We start from the raw sequence: 14,624 nt of genomic DNA, 5'->3' as shown, positions 1-14,624 counted from the left end.
AAGTGACAGGACATGGGGACCAGTAGAGTGTGGGTATCCTGGTTGAAATGAAAGGAGAGGGAGAGATGGGCAATAGAGTCCAGCTTGCACTTGGACAGGTGGCAGGGGGAATGGGGAGATGCAAGTGGTAGAAAGGGTATGTGATCTCTCCCTACCCTTCTACCTCATCATCCTAGAGTGGCCACATGTGGCATCTTGTTATTAGCAATGATTACTAGAATAATAAGCTATCATGCTATGGCTCTTTTTCCTTTGATAGACACATTCTTAGAAAAAGTTGTCTACCTTATACTTTCTCTCCTCCCACTCACTTCAGCTTTTCTCATTCCTCTTAATCTCTGAGGTTTTTGTACTATTAACCACTCTGTCCTTCTAGATAATCTTTCTTTCTCAGCTTTCATAACATGAGTCTCTTGTGATTCTCTTCTTACCTGTCTGACCATTCCTTCTCAGATTCCTTTGTTGACTCATCATCTGTGCCTTTTCCCCTACGCATGGGGGTGTGTCCCCCTCCACCCCCCACCCAAGTCCTGGTCAAGGCTCTATTTATTTCTCTCTCTAATTTCTTGGTGATCTCATCAGCTCCCATTGTATCCATGGCTTTCATGATGACTCCAGGCTCTGTTTCTGGATTGGGACTCTGTTAGGACTGGTCTCCATCTCCTCCTGTCCTCTTGGTTGGAGTAGGCAGGCCTCATTTGTTTTTGTTCCTTCTGTAGTCCAGGATTTCCCAATTCTGAATGGAGTAGAGCCAGACCTTTCCTCTCTCACAATCCTTGGCTTCTCCAGTTAAGATTGGGGTGGATATATTATAATGAAGGATCCCTTCCCTTACAGAATGAAACCATGAGTGTTTCTGTGAAGAGTGAGTGTTTTAGTGCATTTTAAATGATTTGGTTTGTGCTGTTTTAGGCAGATACATACTGTGGAATGGAAAGTAACCTTAGGTGTCATGAAATTCAACTTTATATTTGGTTTTAGAATTTATTTTGAGATTTTATTTTTAATTTTAGCTTCCAAATTTTTCCTAGTTTTTAGAGTATAATGAAAAATTTAGTTTGCATTCCTTGAGGGGATCACAGAGGTTACCTATGGAAGCCAGCACTTTTTTAAAAAAAGATGGTATTTTAAAATACCTTTCAGTGAAGCCTTTTATCAAGAATTGAGTTTGATGTAGTTGAAAGAGCACTAGATTGATCACTGAATTGAAAATCTGGAGGCATAGGTATCTTTTGCTTATTAGTACTGTAGCCTAAGGCAAGTCATTTAAACTTAGCTGAAGAGTTAAATAAAATGAGAATAATAATACTAGTTATATCTAAGGATTAAATGAGATACTGTTTGTGAAAATACTTTATAATAGCACCATCAGAATAGAAATTATAGTATTTTAGTTATGTCTTGGTTATGTTTCTGCTTCACAAATTTGTTATATGATGTGCTCCCATTTTTGTTATGCTGACTTTCTCTTATGTTCTAGGAGATTCTTTATGCATTATTAGGTAATCTGCAGAGCAGTAACATGGGAAAGAAACGAACAAAGGGGAAAACCGTATTGGCCGATGATTCTGAAATTTTAGGTATTGTATACTGAATTTTATTTATTGATTAGAGGGGGTAATTTTTATGTCCCAGAATATATTGTTTTTTACTGTATTTCTCCATTAAAATGAAACATATTAACTCTAGAAGGAAAATAGTATAACTTCATATTATGTATGTATATCTTTATAAACTATTTAAAATAAGGAGTTTGGTCTAAATTATTTTTAAAACATTTTAAGTATGATAAAACTTTTATTGTTAAAATATTCTGTACAAGTAAAATTACAGTTTTTGTTATGGTATTTAAGAACTGAAAGTTTTTTCTTCAAAATTTCTATATTTACAAAATTTCTATATTCTACAGAATATACACATATTATGTTCTGACCCAGTTTTAGCATTCAGCATATAAAAAAGCATTTGATGATATGCCATGAAGTTTGTTTTAAACTCATTTGCCATATTCCAGAAAGGAAGTTTTGAAGCTTGAGTCTGAATTTTTTGTATGTGTGACATGCTGTTAACAAAATATCTCTGTTCTTTAATGTTGCTTCTTTTTTTTTTTTCTTTTACAGAACATTTGTGCAGACATATTCGAAAAGGATTAGAACAAAGTAATTTGAAAAAGTCTTTGATGAATGTGCAATGGAACGTTTGCCAAGAATGCAAGACTGACAACAGAACAAAAGATAAACCTGAAGGGGAGAATGAAGAAATCCCTTCAATCTGGCTGTGTCTTAAGTGTGGCCATCAGGTATTGTTTTGATTTTGTTTAAGAGCTAGCATGTGGTGGAGTTAGGAAACCGTGGTTCAAATCCTGCCTTAAAATTATGTGATCATGTTCCCTTAACCTCTGACAGTCTTAGTTTCATCATCTGTAAATTGGAGATAATAATTCTTGTACTCTCTAACCTACAAAGTTGTTGTAAAGAAAATTGTTTACCAATTTTAAAGTGTCATATAAATATGAGTTATGTGGCAAATAAAAATAATAAAGGTAAACAGAGATAGGGCTTTGAGCAAAATCATTTTATTAACAGTGACTCTTATAACTGTTAACAAAGTGGGTCAGAGTGACAATCTCAGGGAACCAGAAACCCCAATGAGAAGGAGGGGGCCCTCTTTATTGATTCACAACAAAGAAAGGATCTTGATAAGCAAGGAGAAAAAGAGCAGGAACATTACAATTGGCTGTACTAAGAATGTTGGACTAGCATTCACTTGAGGTTCATTACTGCCCCTCTCTAACTTAAGGAATATTCATTATTTTATGAATCTGTATCCTGTAGTCTTTGCTAGGGGATCACATCTACATGACTTGCTATCTCTTTGGAAGAGATAAAAACTCCCCTTATTGTACAAGGACAGGCAAAGACAGATGACATATCTTTTGGTGATGGTACCAACCTAACTTGTGGAGCTTAAAGGGGCTACCTGTATGATAGATAACAACTTTCCTTTTAATGATAACTTGAAACTGACTCAGAGGGGAAGCTAAATTCCTGAGCTCAACTCAAGGACATAGAAAGGTAACTTTAGGAATCAAAATATTATTAATGTAATTTTCTTCATTTATTTGATGTGGAGATGCAGAATCTTTTGTTGAAATGAACCAAAGAGATATTTCCCTAAAAATAGAACACAAGTGACTTAGTTTTTAAAAGAAGCTGAAGAAGCAGTTGTTGGAGTTGTTAATGAGCCTTGGACTTCATTATTGTTTTCATAATCACTTTATGGGTCAACATGGATCACTTGTATTTATGAGCTTCTTAAAAACTTTGAGTAGTATTGGGCTCCCCTGGATTTTTGAGGTTCTGAGCACAGTCTTTTATTTTTAAATTTCACTGTTTTAATATTATGAAATATAAGTTTACATCCTTTGCAGATGTACCATTTATTACTTGAAAGCACCACAACTGTTTCACTGCAGCTCTTTTATAATCCTATGTAAAGTGTCATCTTTAGGCTATTCACCTTAGCTTAAGCCAAGAGATTTTCAGCATATTACTTAATTACTACTACATAGGAGCAATAGCCATTCAGTTTTCTTTTTAATTAACAAGAAACTTTTGAAAGAAGATGGGTAAAGAATGTGCAACCTCAAAAGCTTTGTTGCTGTTCAAATATATTCCACTTCTTAGTTGTAAGAATAGAGAGAGAGAGCCGCTTCACGCCCCAGGCCGCCTCGCGCGGTTCGTCTAAAACTGCTGAGATTTTCTTGAAAAAATGATGGAAGCGGATCGTCCAGGGAAGTTATTTATAGGAGGCCTCAATAGAGAAACAAATGAAAAAGATCTTGAATAAGTTTTTGGAAAATATGGCCGCATAGTAGAAGTTCTATTGATGAAAGATCAGGAAACCACCAAATCCGGAGGCTTTGCTTTTGTTACTTTTGAGAATCCCGCAGATGCAAAAGATGCTGCAAGAGACATGAATGAAAAGATGACAGTGGATATTCTCTTAATTTCACCATGGGTTCTTCCAGGGGACCACTCCCAGTTAAAAGGGGTCCACCTCCACGAAGTGGGGGACCACCACCTAAAAGATTTGCACCTTCTGGACCAGTGCATAACAGTAGTGGAATGGGAGGAAGAGGGCCAGTGCCTCATGGAAGAGATAACTATGGAGGTCCTCCACGAAGAGAACCAGTGTCGTCACGCAGAGATGTGTATATGTCATCAAGAGATGGTAGTGACAGTACTAAAGAGAGTTATTCAAGCAGAGATTATGCAAGTTCTCAGGATACCAGAGATTATGCTCCACCTCCAAGGGACTATACATACCGTGACTATGGCCATTCTAGCTCACGTGATGAATATACATTTAGAGGATACAGTGACCATGATAGTGATGGCAGAGGTCGTGATAGAGACTATTCAGCTCATCCAAGTAGATGATCCTACAGAGATTCTTATGAGAATTATGGTAGTGCTCTTCTGCTTGAGGGCCTCTTCCCTCTTATGGAGGAGGTAGTTGCTATGATGATTATAGCAGCCCAAGAGATGGATATGGTGGAGGTCGTGAAAGTTACTCAAACACCGGAAGTGACATCTATTTAAGTGGTCATGATCGTGCTGGCAGACAAGAGAGAGGGCTTCCTTCTTCGATGGATAGGGGATATCCTGCCCCTCGTGATTTGTACAGCAATTCAAGCCCTGGAGTGGCAAGAGGCGTTGGCTGTGGGGGAAGCTGATCTGAAAGAGGAGGCAGAAGCAGATATTAAAAGAAATATAAGCTTTTCCAACCAAAATGCCTTTTCAAAGAAATTGGGAATCAAGTTTATTTTGTTTAAGTGTCTAGGAAATTACAGTTTGTTGTTTTGTGCCTTCTAAGTAGCCTCTATGATATTCCATTCTTGCAAAAGCTAAAATTGTTTTAAAAAAATTAAAAAGAGTTCATATTTCTTTCGTGCAGTAAATGATAAAATTTGAAGTTAGTGTTGTGATTTTGAAAATAAAGTTTTTCTGAACTTAAAAAAAAAAAGAATAGAGAGAGAGAGCCACCCATGGCACCTCAGCACAGAATGTTGAGACCTCAGAGCCCTGGTGTCTCTTGGTCTGGGCCTTCTTGTTGTGCTTGTTTTCATCATGTCTACTCCTAGTGACTTCCAGGGTGCTGCTATGTGTTCCCAGATCACCCTGGAGCTTTTCCAGAGAGCCCCCCCGCCTTTTGTACTTCCAGATACATTGCTATAGTACCTGGCAAGCTACATGTATCTCTAATAGAACTGGGTCATGGCTAGCTTCTTTGCTTATGCTGGTACTTATTGCTGATATCTCTCTTTCATATCACTCATAGGTTTCTGGCGAACTTTTTGTGTAATTTTGGGGTGGAAGAGTTCTTTGTAGTAGTTGCTCATTGAATTTCTTGATAATTATTCAGCCTGGTACAGTTCTTTGGTTTTCATTGGAGTTAAGTGGCCCAGAGCAAATCAGTCTGCTTTGTAGTCAGCCTCTTGCCCTTGTTCTTCCTCTCTTGTCCCCAGTTGGATGTCCCATTAGTATCTCAAGTTCAACATGTTCAAAATGAAATTAATTTTAGGCTTAAGCCTTCAACATACTTCTCTAGTTTTATTGACATGACTATTGGTTCTAATCCCTTGGGTTTGCAGCCTTAAAGTCCTTGGCTCTTTCTTATCCATCACATGCAGTCAATCATTGTCAAGTTTTGTTGACTCTACAAAAGTTCTCACATCTCTCCACTCTCCTAGCTATTACCTTTGTTCAGGCTTTCTCTGTTATCTACCCTATCACCGCAATGTCCTAATAGATATCTTTATTTCCAATATTTACCTTCCAATCTTTCCAATATATAGTTTTCAAATTAAAATTTCTTTGTAGTAGCCCAAAACAGGAAAATAAGGAAGTGCCTATTGGGGAATCGCTAAACAAATTGTGGAATATGAATGTAATGGAGTATCATTGTCCCATAATAAGTGGCAAAGTGGACAATTTAGAGGAAACTTGGGAAACCTTTGAACTTATGCAGAGTGAAGTGAGCAAAAATAGAACAATTTCTGCAGTGATACCATCATAGAGGTTTTTCTCTTTGATGACAAAATTTGAAAGACTTTAGAACTCTAATGCAGTGATAAAACATCAGTCTAGAACAGTGCTTCTTAAACTGTGGATTGCAACCCCATATGGAGTCACATAACTGAGTGTGGGGGTGATGAAAGATTTGGCAACAATAAAAGGTTTCTGAATACACAACGACCAAAAATTAATTCAAAATCAAATGTGTAATGAATCTGAGGTGTTTCTGGCAGCCATTATCATTGTACCTCCCCACAACACCTCCCCCCCGCCCCCGCAAAGAAAAAAGACCTCCTTTATAGCAAGTGAGGATGTGTCTGACTTTTTTGTAATTACCTTCTTCCTCAACTTGAATTTTGGCCTTAGTTATTTTGAAGACTCTTAAGTTTTAGTAAAGAATTGAAGTCCTAATGTTTCATTTTTTTAAAGCAGCAAGTCATCTTTTCCTTGTTCATGTTAGCTTGTGAATTCTTGCATAAACTGTTGTAATTTTCAGCTTCTTACTTTCATTAGGGTTGTGGCAGAGATTCTCCAGAACAGCATGCTTTCAAGCATTATACCACACCAAGATCAGAACCTCATTGTTTGGTGCTTAATTTGTACAACTGGAGTGTGTGGTGAGTTTGGGGAACTATTGAATACATTTGATTGCAAAAGACTTTGAACTAGTGAGGGTAGAGATATTTGAAAAATCTTTAAGAAGCAAACAGTTAACTTTATGCAAAATATATTTCAGGAAGTTAGACTATGTAATAATTTCTGATAGTGTTCTAGTTAATGATAGTATGTTATTCTGCTTTGCATAAAAATGCGAGGAAATATCATTATTTTTCATTATATAGTTCTATATACCAAAGTGATGACAATTCAGTGTAAAAATTCAGAGATATTGAGAATAAATGACAATTTCAACAATATGCTTGCCAAGAAACAAACATAAGTTTTATTGTATCCTAATGTGTTCAGGTGCATAGTATGATATTTTAAAATATTTCCTCCAACCTGGCCTTTCAAATAGGATTCACCCAACATATAATATTGCTTAATTGTAAATATGTTAATGTTGAACTTTACCTTGAAATTGGTTTATATAAAACTCATTAACATTTTTCATTTCAAATCATCATTCCACTAATAGGTTAAGTTTGGATTTTTGTTGATATTAGAATGTTTTTGAAACTTTGCCTAGCTTGATAATAGAAACAAACAACTTTATTCAAGATATACGGAATTCTAAAAAAAATAATTTGCTTATGCGATATGACAAAAATGCTTTTAATTTTTTTTATGAGATTTGACATCTAAAGTTAATGTCTACTTCTAAGACCTTTGAGGTTTGGTTTTTTGTTTTGTTTTGTTTTGGTTTTGGTCATTGTTTTCTTCTGGTACTTTTTGGGAGGCAGGTGTTACTTGTGTGATGAGGAGGTCCAATATAGCAGCTCAAGTCGATTGGGTCAACTTGTGGATTATATTAGAAAACAAACCAATGTCAAAACTCCAAGACCAGGTAAAGTCTTGTAGTGGATGTATATATTTTAATATTGCTCAACACTTAAGCAGATGGGTGAATCTTATGTATAAGGTTTAGATCTAACTCTTTATCATTAAATATTGAATTCTAATTATATGGGACTCCCATTATAATATAGTCTTTAGCATCCATGCTCTGGGGTATACAGGGTTATAATTATCTTGTGTGAAAAAAATGCTCTCAAATAACATCCAAAAGAGTAATGCGGAAGTACCCTATCCAGAATAACACCCCAAAGTACCTTATGCAGAATTTATTAGGTCCTGTTAAAATCAGACTGTAAATAGTGGTATTATAAAGTATCAATTAAGTCATTGGAATGACATGTTTTCCTTGTATTCATGTTCACTCAATTCTCTGACTCATCTTCATTTCAGATGTAATTGTATTTAAATGATTACAGAAATGCTAAATATGTTAAAATGTGAGGCCATTGCAGAAGTTTGCCTTGTGTTTTTCAGTGTCATCTATTTTAACAGTAAAACAATGAGCTGTTGTTAATGGTATATTGAGACTGCAAGTACCATCTTTGGTGAATAATATGTTATTGAACTGTTGTTTTAATTTGCATTTGAGTTGTAAAATTAAGATGGCCTTGAAATTGTCTTGGAATTTTTTGGTCTGCTAAGCCTTCCCTTTGCCAATTCACAAAATTGGCTTTTGGAATAGTTGCATTTTTTCAATTTTTTTTTTCTGTCTACATTCTTCACTGTTTTTCAAGAAGAACTTTGCCCATTTGTAAAGAATAAAAAGGAAGAGAACCACAAATTTATATGTGTCTTCATATTCCTTAGTGTCCAAACTAGTGCTTACATCAATTTAACAAATTTCCCTCAATAAATTAAAAGTAGATAAATAAAAATTACTCCCATTTACATAGCACTTCTCACAGACTTTGTGATGTAAGCAGAAGAGTCATGTTAACCAAAAAAAATCACAAGTCCATGAGACATGTCAAAACTAGATTTATTGCAAGGGAAATGAACATGCATGTGGGATTCCTATACCAAGTACAAAGGAATTCACAATCTAGGCAGAAGCTTGAATATTTATGAGTTACAGAAAGGGAAAGTCTCATGGGCAGAGTGGGGCTTCATCCTCTCCCAAATGGTAGTGGCATAGGAAGAGGAAGGGAGCAGTAGGGGTGGGAGAACAGGAATAAGTAGGATGGGAAATGCCGCATTCTTTTCCCTTGGGAATTGCTAGACTATGAAGATATGATGGTTTGCTTACCTACAAGAGTCTTAGCTGCATATTAGGCTGGTGCAAACTGACTAGCACCTGTCTTGTAGCTGGTTTAGCCCTTAAGGACACTCTGAGAGCCTCAGTTAGGGGTTGAAATTAAGTCAGGAAAAAAAAAAAAAGAAATTAAGTCAGGATGGGAAGGGGTGGGTTGAGTGGGGCTTCATCCTTGACTCTTTCTGGCTCCTGTGTACCCCAGGTCCAGTGTTTCTGGAAAATATGGCAACTCGAGAAGACAGGTTAAGTTGGCTTCAGGGCAGCAGGGAGAACTGTTTTAATCATTGGAGATACAGAGATATTAAATGGTACAATCTTGCCCTCAAATTGCTTATGATCTATTGAGTGTATTATGTGACACGTTCACAGATAGGTGTGATATAAGGTAGAATGTGATAAATACAAAAAGGAAATCCAGACAAAGTTGTGCAGGAAAATTTGAGGAAGTAGGTAGGTAGTTCCCCTTATTTTCATCTGAGGAGAACTTTAGGGAAGGTAGGAGGTGGCACCTGAGCTAGGTCTTATGGAAAGATGAGAATTTCAACAAGCATGTATGAATAAAGCATGCAGGGTGGTCTGCATGAATGTACAGGTTGTTAAAGGACAAGATGGAGTAACAGCAGGTATAAGGGAAGAATGAGAGTGAGTATCAAGGAGGAGGAATGGTATGAAAGGTTGCAGAGAGGTCTAAAGAAAATAAGGACTGAGAAAAGGCCACAGAATTGGTCTGTTTGGTGACTTTAAAAGAAGAGGTTTAGAAGCCACATTAGAAAGGAGTTGAAGAATAAGAGTTCTTCAATCAGAAATTGTTCATTAAGTATATACTATGTGCCAGGCACTATGTGCTAAGCACAGGGGATGCAAGTAAGGAAAATAAAGACAATCCCTGTCCTCAAGCAGCTTACAATCTACTGGGGAAAGACGGTATAGAAAAAGAAGCTGAAAGGGAGAAGGGTTTTGGCTTCCAGGCAGTGCCCTGCACAGGGCTAAGAAGTTCATATGGTCAAAACCAGAGCAGCTGATGGAAAATGAAAAAGTGGGATCATCAAATTTAGAAGTCTCTTTTTAGAAATTGAATAGTAAAGGAGTAGAGGTTGGTTTGTTTTTGTTTAAGCTTATTGGTAGGCAATGATGAAGAATCCAGAAGAAAAGTAGGGATTGAAGGTGAGAGAGGAGGGTGGAGAAGGAGAAGATAGGGAAGACATAGAGAGATTTTGAAGTAGATGAGGGAGCTCATGACACATGGCCTTAGTACAGATCAATGAAGAAGAAGCCACCTACTAAAAGAAGGGTGTAAGTTGGGAGCTTAATGAAAGGTCTGGAATAGCCCCATTGAGATTGTGATAGGGTATCAGAAATACATAAAAGGAGCTCTTGAAAATATCATCAATTCATTTATACTTGACATAATCTATCAATAAATTCTGTAATTTTGTAAATAAAAAAATCAATAAAATCAAATTGGTCCAGATTAAATTATAGTGTTAAAATTTACAAGTATAGCTACATTCTCATTAATCCTTTATGTAATAATAAATGTTTTACACTTTGCTTAAACCTTTTTTTTTTTAGCATCAAAAGATCAAGAGAAAACTGAAATTGAAAACAAAAAATTAGAAAAAGACAGCAAAAATGAACAGGAGAGAGAGAAAAAGGAAAACGTGACTAAAGAAAATTCTCCATTGAATTCTACTATTCAAGTGACTGTGAAAGGACTCAGTAATTTGGGGAATACATGCTTCTTTAATGCAGTTATGCAGGTGATCAAGTGTTAATTATTCATCCTTATGCTTCTCACCATTTTATGGGATTTGTTTATTAAAATGCCCAAGTATTTTATAATATGTTTTGATGCATCTCATGAGAAAATTATTTTCCTATAACTTCATGTGTGACTTTGCCTTTGGTATCATTTATATTAAATACTTTACTACCTTAATAGATCTTTGATATTATGTATGTGCAAGAGTGCAAATGACAACCCATTTATACTTCTTCAGTACATGCAGTGATCTCCCAAAAATCATCAAGAGAGGGCTTATTTAAGATCCTGGGGACCTTCGTTGTCTAGATATTTTGACATTACTTAGGTATTAATAGAATACTCAGGATATTTATCTTTGCTCTTAATACATGGATAGCCCATCTCCTTTCCCAGACATACATCCATAATTAGTTTTGTGTTGCTTCTGGTGCTCGTGTTGATAATTTGCCCCAGCCTATTTATGTGTTTCTCCCATTGCCCTTTTGGTGGGCTACTGCTTGGATTCAGAGACTGGTCTTCTGTGATTTATATTGCCAGGTAATATAGTTGGAAGAAATTTTTTTCTTTAAGAGAGGTCCTAGGTAGGTATTACAGAACAGTTCCTAAGCAGTATTTGGCAGTTGAAATTTCTTTATCAAGAGCTCCATACTCCAAACTCCAAATTGAAATAAAAATCGTGAGTGTACAATTTAATTTTAATTATTAATTAATTAGAAACTATAAATAAATGCTGGAGTAAGAGGTAAAAACTGATGTTTATGTGAGAAAGAATTACATGCTTGTTAAGGTCAGTGCAATATTTTAAATTGATCTTATGTTAACTAGATTATAAACTAGTAAACATTTACTTTGCACCCATTGATAAGTGAGCTATAAATTACTTTGAGAGTTTTAATTTGTACTCTTCTGTTATTATTAAATCATACAAAGTCAGTTTGTGTTTTTTGGCATTTTAATACAAATGTAAGAGCTGGACATATTCAGGAAGTTTGGTGGTACCCTGAGTTATTTCCAAGTTATTTTATTGGTGGAATGCTGAATATTGAACAAATTGAAAAAAAGTTAAATGGAAAAGATTTTCAAATTTATAATCCTGAGCCTAAAATTGAAAGGATGTCTATATGCCTTAAGGTTAACAGATTGCTTCTGTTTGAAAGTAGAATATAATTATTATGTCCTAATATAATTCTAATTTCAAGAAAGAAATACATTTGTAACACTCTGACATGGCAGGTACAATGTACCTGTACCTAATGGAGCTTTTGCCAATTTGGACATAAAGTTACAATACATTTTTAGAGGTATAATTCTTTTGTTGTTTTTCTTTTAAAATTTACCTTATGCAAGTCTAAAAATGTAATGAGAAATGAAACCCTAATCTTTTTTTGCTTTCTGTTCTGGTTCATTTCATACTTTCCATCTAAAGTAATTTGCCTTTTTTCTTTCCCCATTCTCTTCCAGAATTTGTCACAGACTCTAGTACTAAGAGAACTATTGAAGGAGGTAAAAATGTCTGGAACGATAGTGAAAATTGAACCACCTGATTTATCCCTAACAGTATGTACTTTTATTTATATTTATGATGAGAATTTTCTTTCTTTGAAATAAATAATTATCTTCTAAGATTAAAAAATATTTTTGTATGGATATTCAGTATGCTGTTCTTGGTTCCTAAGTTCATAACATTTATGGGTTATTAAAACTGATTAAATAATTATGAAACCTTTTTTATAATTTTTAAGAGTTGTATGTTATATGTGTATCTTTATTTTATGCATCTATCTACTTATATGTTTTATTCTAGAGAATGCTACTGACAACAGATATCTTGGCAGACATTGCAAAAAATGTCTTATAAAAAGAAATTTTATTACCCTTTATTTTGTTTTAATTTATGAATTCTGAACCCATCAGTCTATAAATGGAAATAAACACTTTTAAAACTGAAAATTGTGAAGATAAATACCACATAAAACTGAAAAGCCAGAAAATAGCATTAGTTAAAAGTGAACAGATTGTAGAATAAGGAAACAGTACGGTGGAGTGAGTAGAAAGAGCATTTGGCTTGTAGTCAGAGGACCTGGGTTTGAATCCTGCCTCTGACAATTTACCACCTGTGTGACCTGTAAGCAAGTTGCTTTCTGGGTCTAAGTTTCCTCATCTGTAAAGTAAAGGCATGAGACTAGATGGTCTCCATGGTCTCCTCTCTTTCTTTGTTGCTATAAATGTTTTAAATAAATAACTATCCTTAATGTTGATTGAAAAAAGCAATTTTTATTTTTTGCATTCAGGAACCTCTAGAAATAAACCTTGAGCCTCCAGGTCCTCTCACTTCAGCCATGTGCCAATTTCTTAATGAGATGCATGAAACCCAAAGGGGAATTGTGACACCTAAAGAGCTATTTTCTCAGGTCTGTGAAAAGTGAGTACCTGTTCAGATTGTATGTTGAACCATGAATAGGACACTTGCCTATAACACATTTTTCCTTAGGAATAATACAGAAAAGGTCTGATAGCATGTTCTGTTAGGTGAGCAAATGTATTCTATTATTTTTCTGTATTCTCAAAATAGTAATTAGAAATTAGGTCTTCAAAGGAAGATATCAGATTAAATAAATGTTAAAATAAACTGGGAAGACTCCAGAATTAGAGATGTGATTATTGAGATTTTGTAAATGTGGCTTCATATTTTAGTAGTTTTTGCTTTTTTTTATATAAATAGAGCAGTGCGATTTAAAGGTTCTCAGCAGCAAGATAGTCAGGAACTGCTTCGTTATCTACTGGATGGGATGAGAGCAGAAGAAATCCAGGTAAATTTATCACTGTAAAATTTGTTTTTTGTAGTCTGAGCATTTATTTATTATTGAGTTAGTAATAGAATTTTAAGGCTGGTAATGAATGAATGAATAAAACATTTATTAAGTGCTTACTGTGTAAAAGTACTTTGTTAAGTCCTGTGAATACAAATACACAGCCCCTACTCTCCAGGAGCTCACTTTCTAATGGGGAGACAACATATGGAAGATTTCAACTGTAAGGTGGGGGAAAGGTCCCACAGACTTTAAGGTGCGGTGGCAAAGTAGATGGTAATGTTTCTTCTTTAATGTCATTTCCATTGATAAAATCATAGCTGTTTGTGATATTGAACCATTTGACAGTGCCAAGGAGTTTGGTGAGAACAACTTTTTTTCTGGGCCTTCAGTAGGGTGGCTGTAGCACAGTTGTCTCCACTGAGGTTGCTTCCCAAGCTGATGGCAATAGGCTAGAAGCATTGCTATTCCCAAGACTGTTGGATTCAGAGTCCTGGATTATGTCCATGAGAGTCTGAGGGAGGATATGAGGACTGGGTAGAAGTAGGTCTGTTGGTTTGGAGGACACTATTCCCAAGGCTCTTGGGCCTGAGGTTCCTGGGCAGTGTCCATCAGGGTCTGAATGGAGATAGTATAGTGGTCAAGGTGGTGGTGGTTTGACCTGCCTGGCACATGTTTGCTTCTGTTTTCCTTAGGGTGTCCCATTGCTTCAGCTAGGCTGGCCCACTTGCCTGTGAGTGGTGATGCAGTGATGAAGCACAATGTTGGTTCTTACATTTCTTGGAAATTTTCACTCCATTATGTGTTTAATTAAAAGGCTTTAGAAGGAATCAGAAAACAAGAACATGTTTTCACTTTCTTAATGTTTTAATAATTATTAAATATCAATTTTACCTTGGTGACATTTTTCATTTCTGCTTTTAGTCCTCCAAAAAAAAATGATAAAATACAGAAGAAATTGTTAACAAAAAGCTATGTTCCTTTTTACTGTAATAATTTGTAAGGATTATTAAGTCTACTACTCCAGAATACCCATGATGACATGCACTTCCCCATCTCTTGATACAGGTGACACACAAAAATACAGAATGAGACATACATTTGTAGGCAGCCAATGTCTGGATTGGTTTTGCCTATGTTTAATTTTTACAAAGGATAGATTTTCTTTTGGTTTGGGGAGTTAGGTTGGTCATAAAGAT

At 35.5% G+C, this 14,624-nt stretch overlaps 1 protein-coding gene and 1 pseudogene across 1 annotated transcript in view; both read left to right on the top strand.

Moving 5' to 3' along the window:
• Positions 1-14,624, top strand: part of USP16 (ubiquitin specific peptidase 16) — a 43,977-nt gene that overhangs the window by 16,043 nt on the left and 13,310 nt on the right. Inside the window, exons 2-9 of the mRNA XM_036744869.1 lie at positions 1,481-1,580; positions 2,121-2,299; positions 6,594-6,697; positions 7,484-7,587; positions 10,423-10,610; positions 12,077-12,172; positions 12,907-13,037; positions 13,338-13,425. Coding sequence (XP_036600764.1) covers positions 1,523-1,580; positions 2,121-2,299; positions 6,594-6,697; positions 7,484-7,587; positions 10,423-10,610; positions 12,077-12,172; positions 12,907-13,037; positions 13,338-13,425 — 948 coding nt within the window. The 5' untranslated portion in view covers positions 1,481-1,522. The remainder of the gene's footprint in view (positions 1-1,480; positions 1,581-2,120; positions 2,300-6,593; positions 6,698-7,483; positions 7,588-10,422; positions 10,611-12,076; positions 12,173-12,906; positions 13,038-13,337; positions 13,426-14,624) is intronic.
• Positions 3,772-4,768, top strand: LOC118837778 (annotated as a pseudogene).

This window comes from Trichosurus vulpecula, chromosome 2 (genome assembly GCF_011100635.1).
Source record: "Trichosurus vulpecula isolate mTriVul1 chromosome 2, mTriVul1.pri, whole genome shotgun sequence".
In the NCBI taxonomy this organism is placed as follows: domain Eukaryota; kingdom Metazoa; phylum Chordata; class Mammalia; order Diprotodontia; family Phalangeridae; genus Trichosurus; species Trichosurus vulpecula.
Note: the sequence above shows the minus strand (reverse complement) of the source record. Positions and strands in the feature narration are given on the sequence as shown.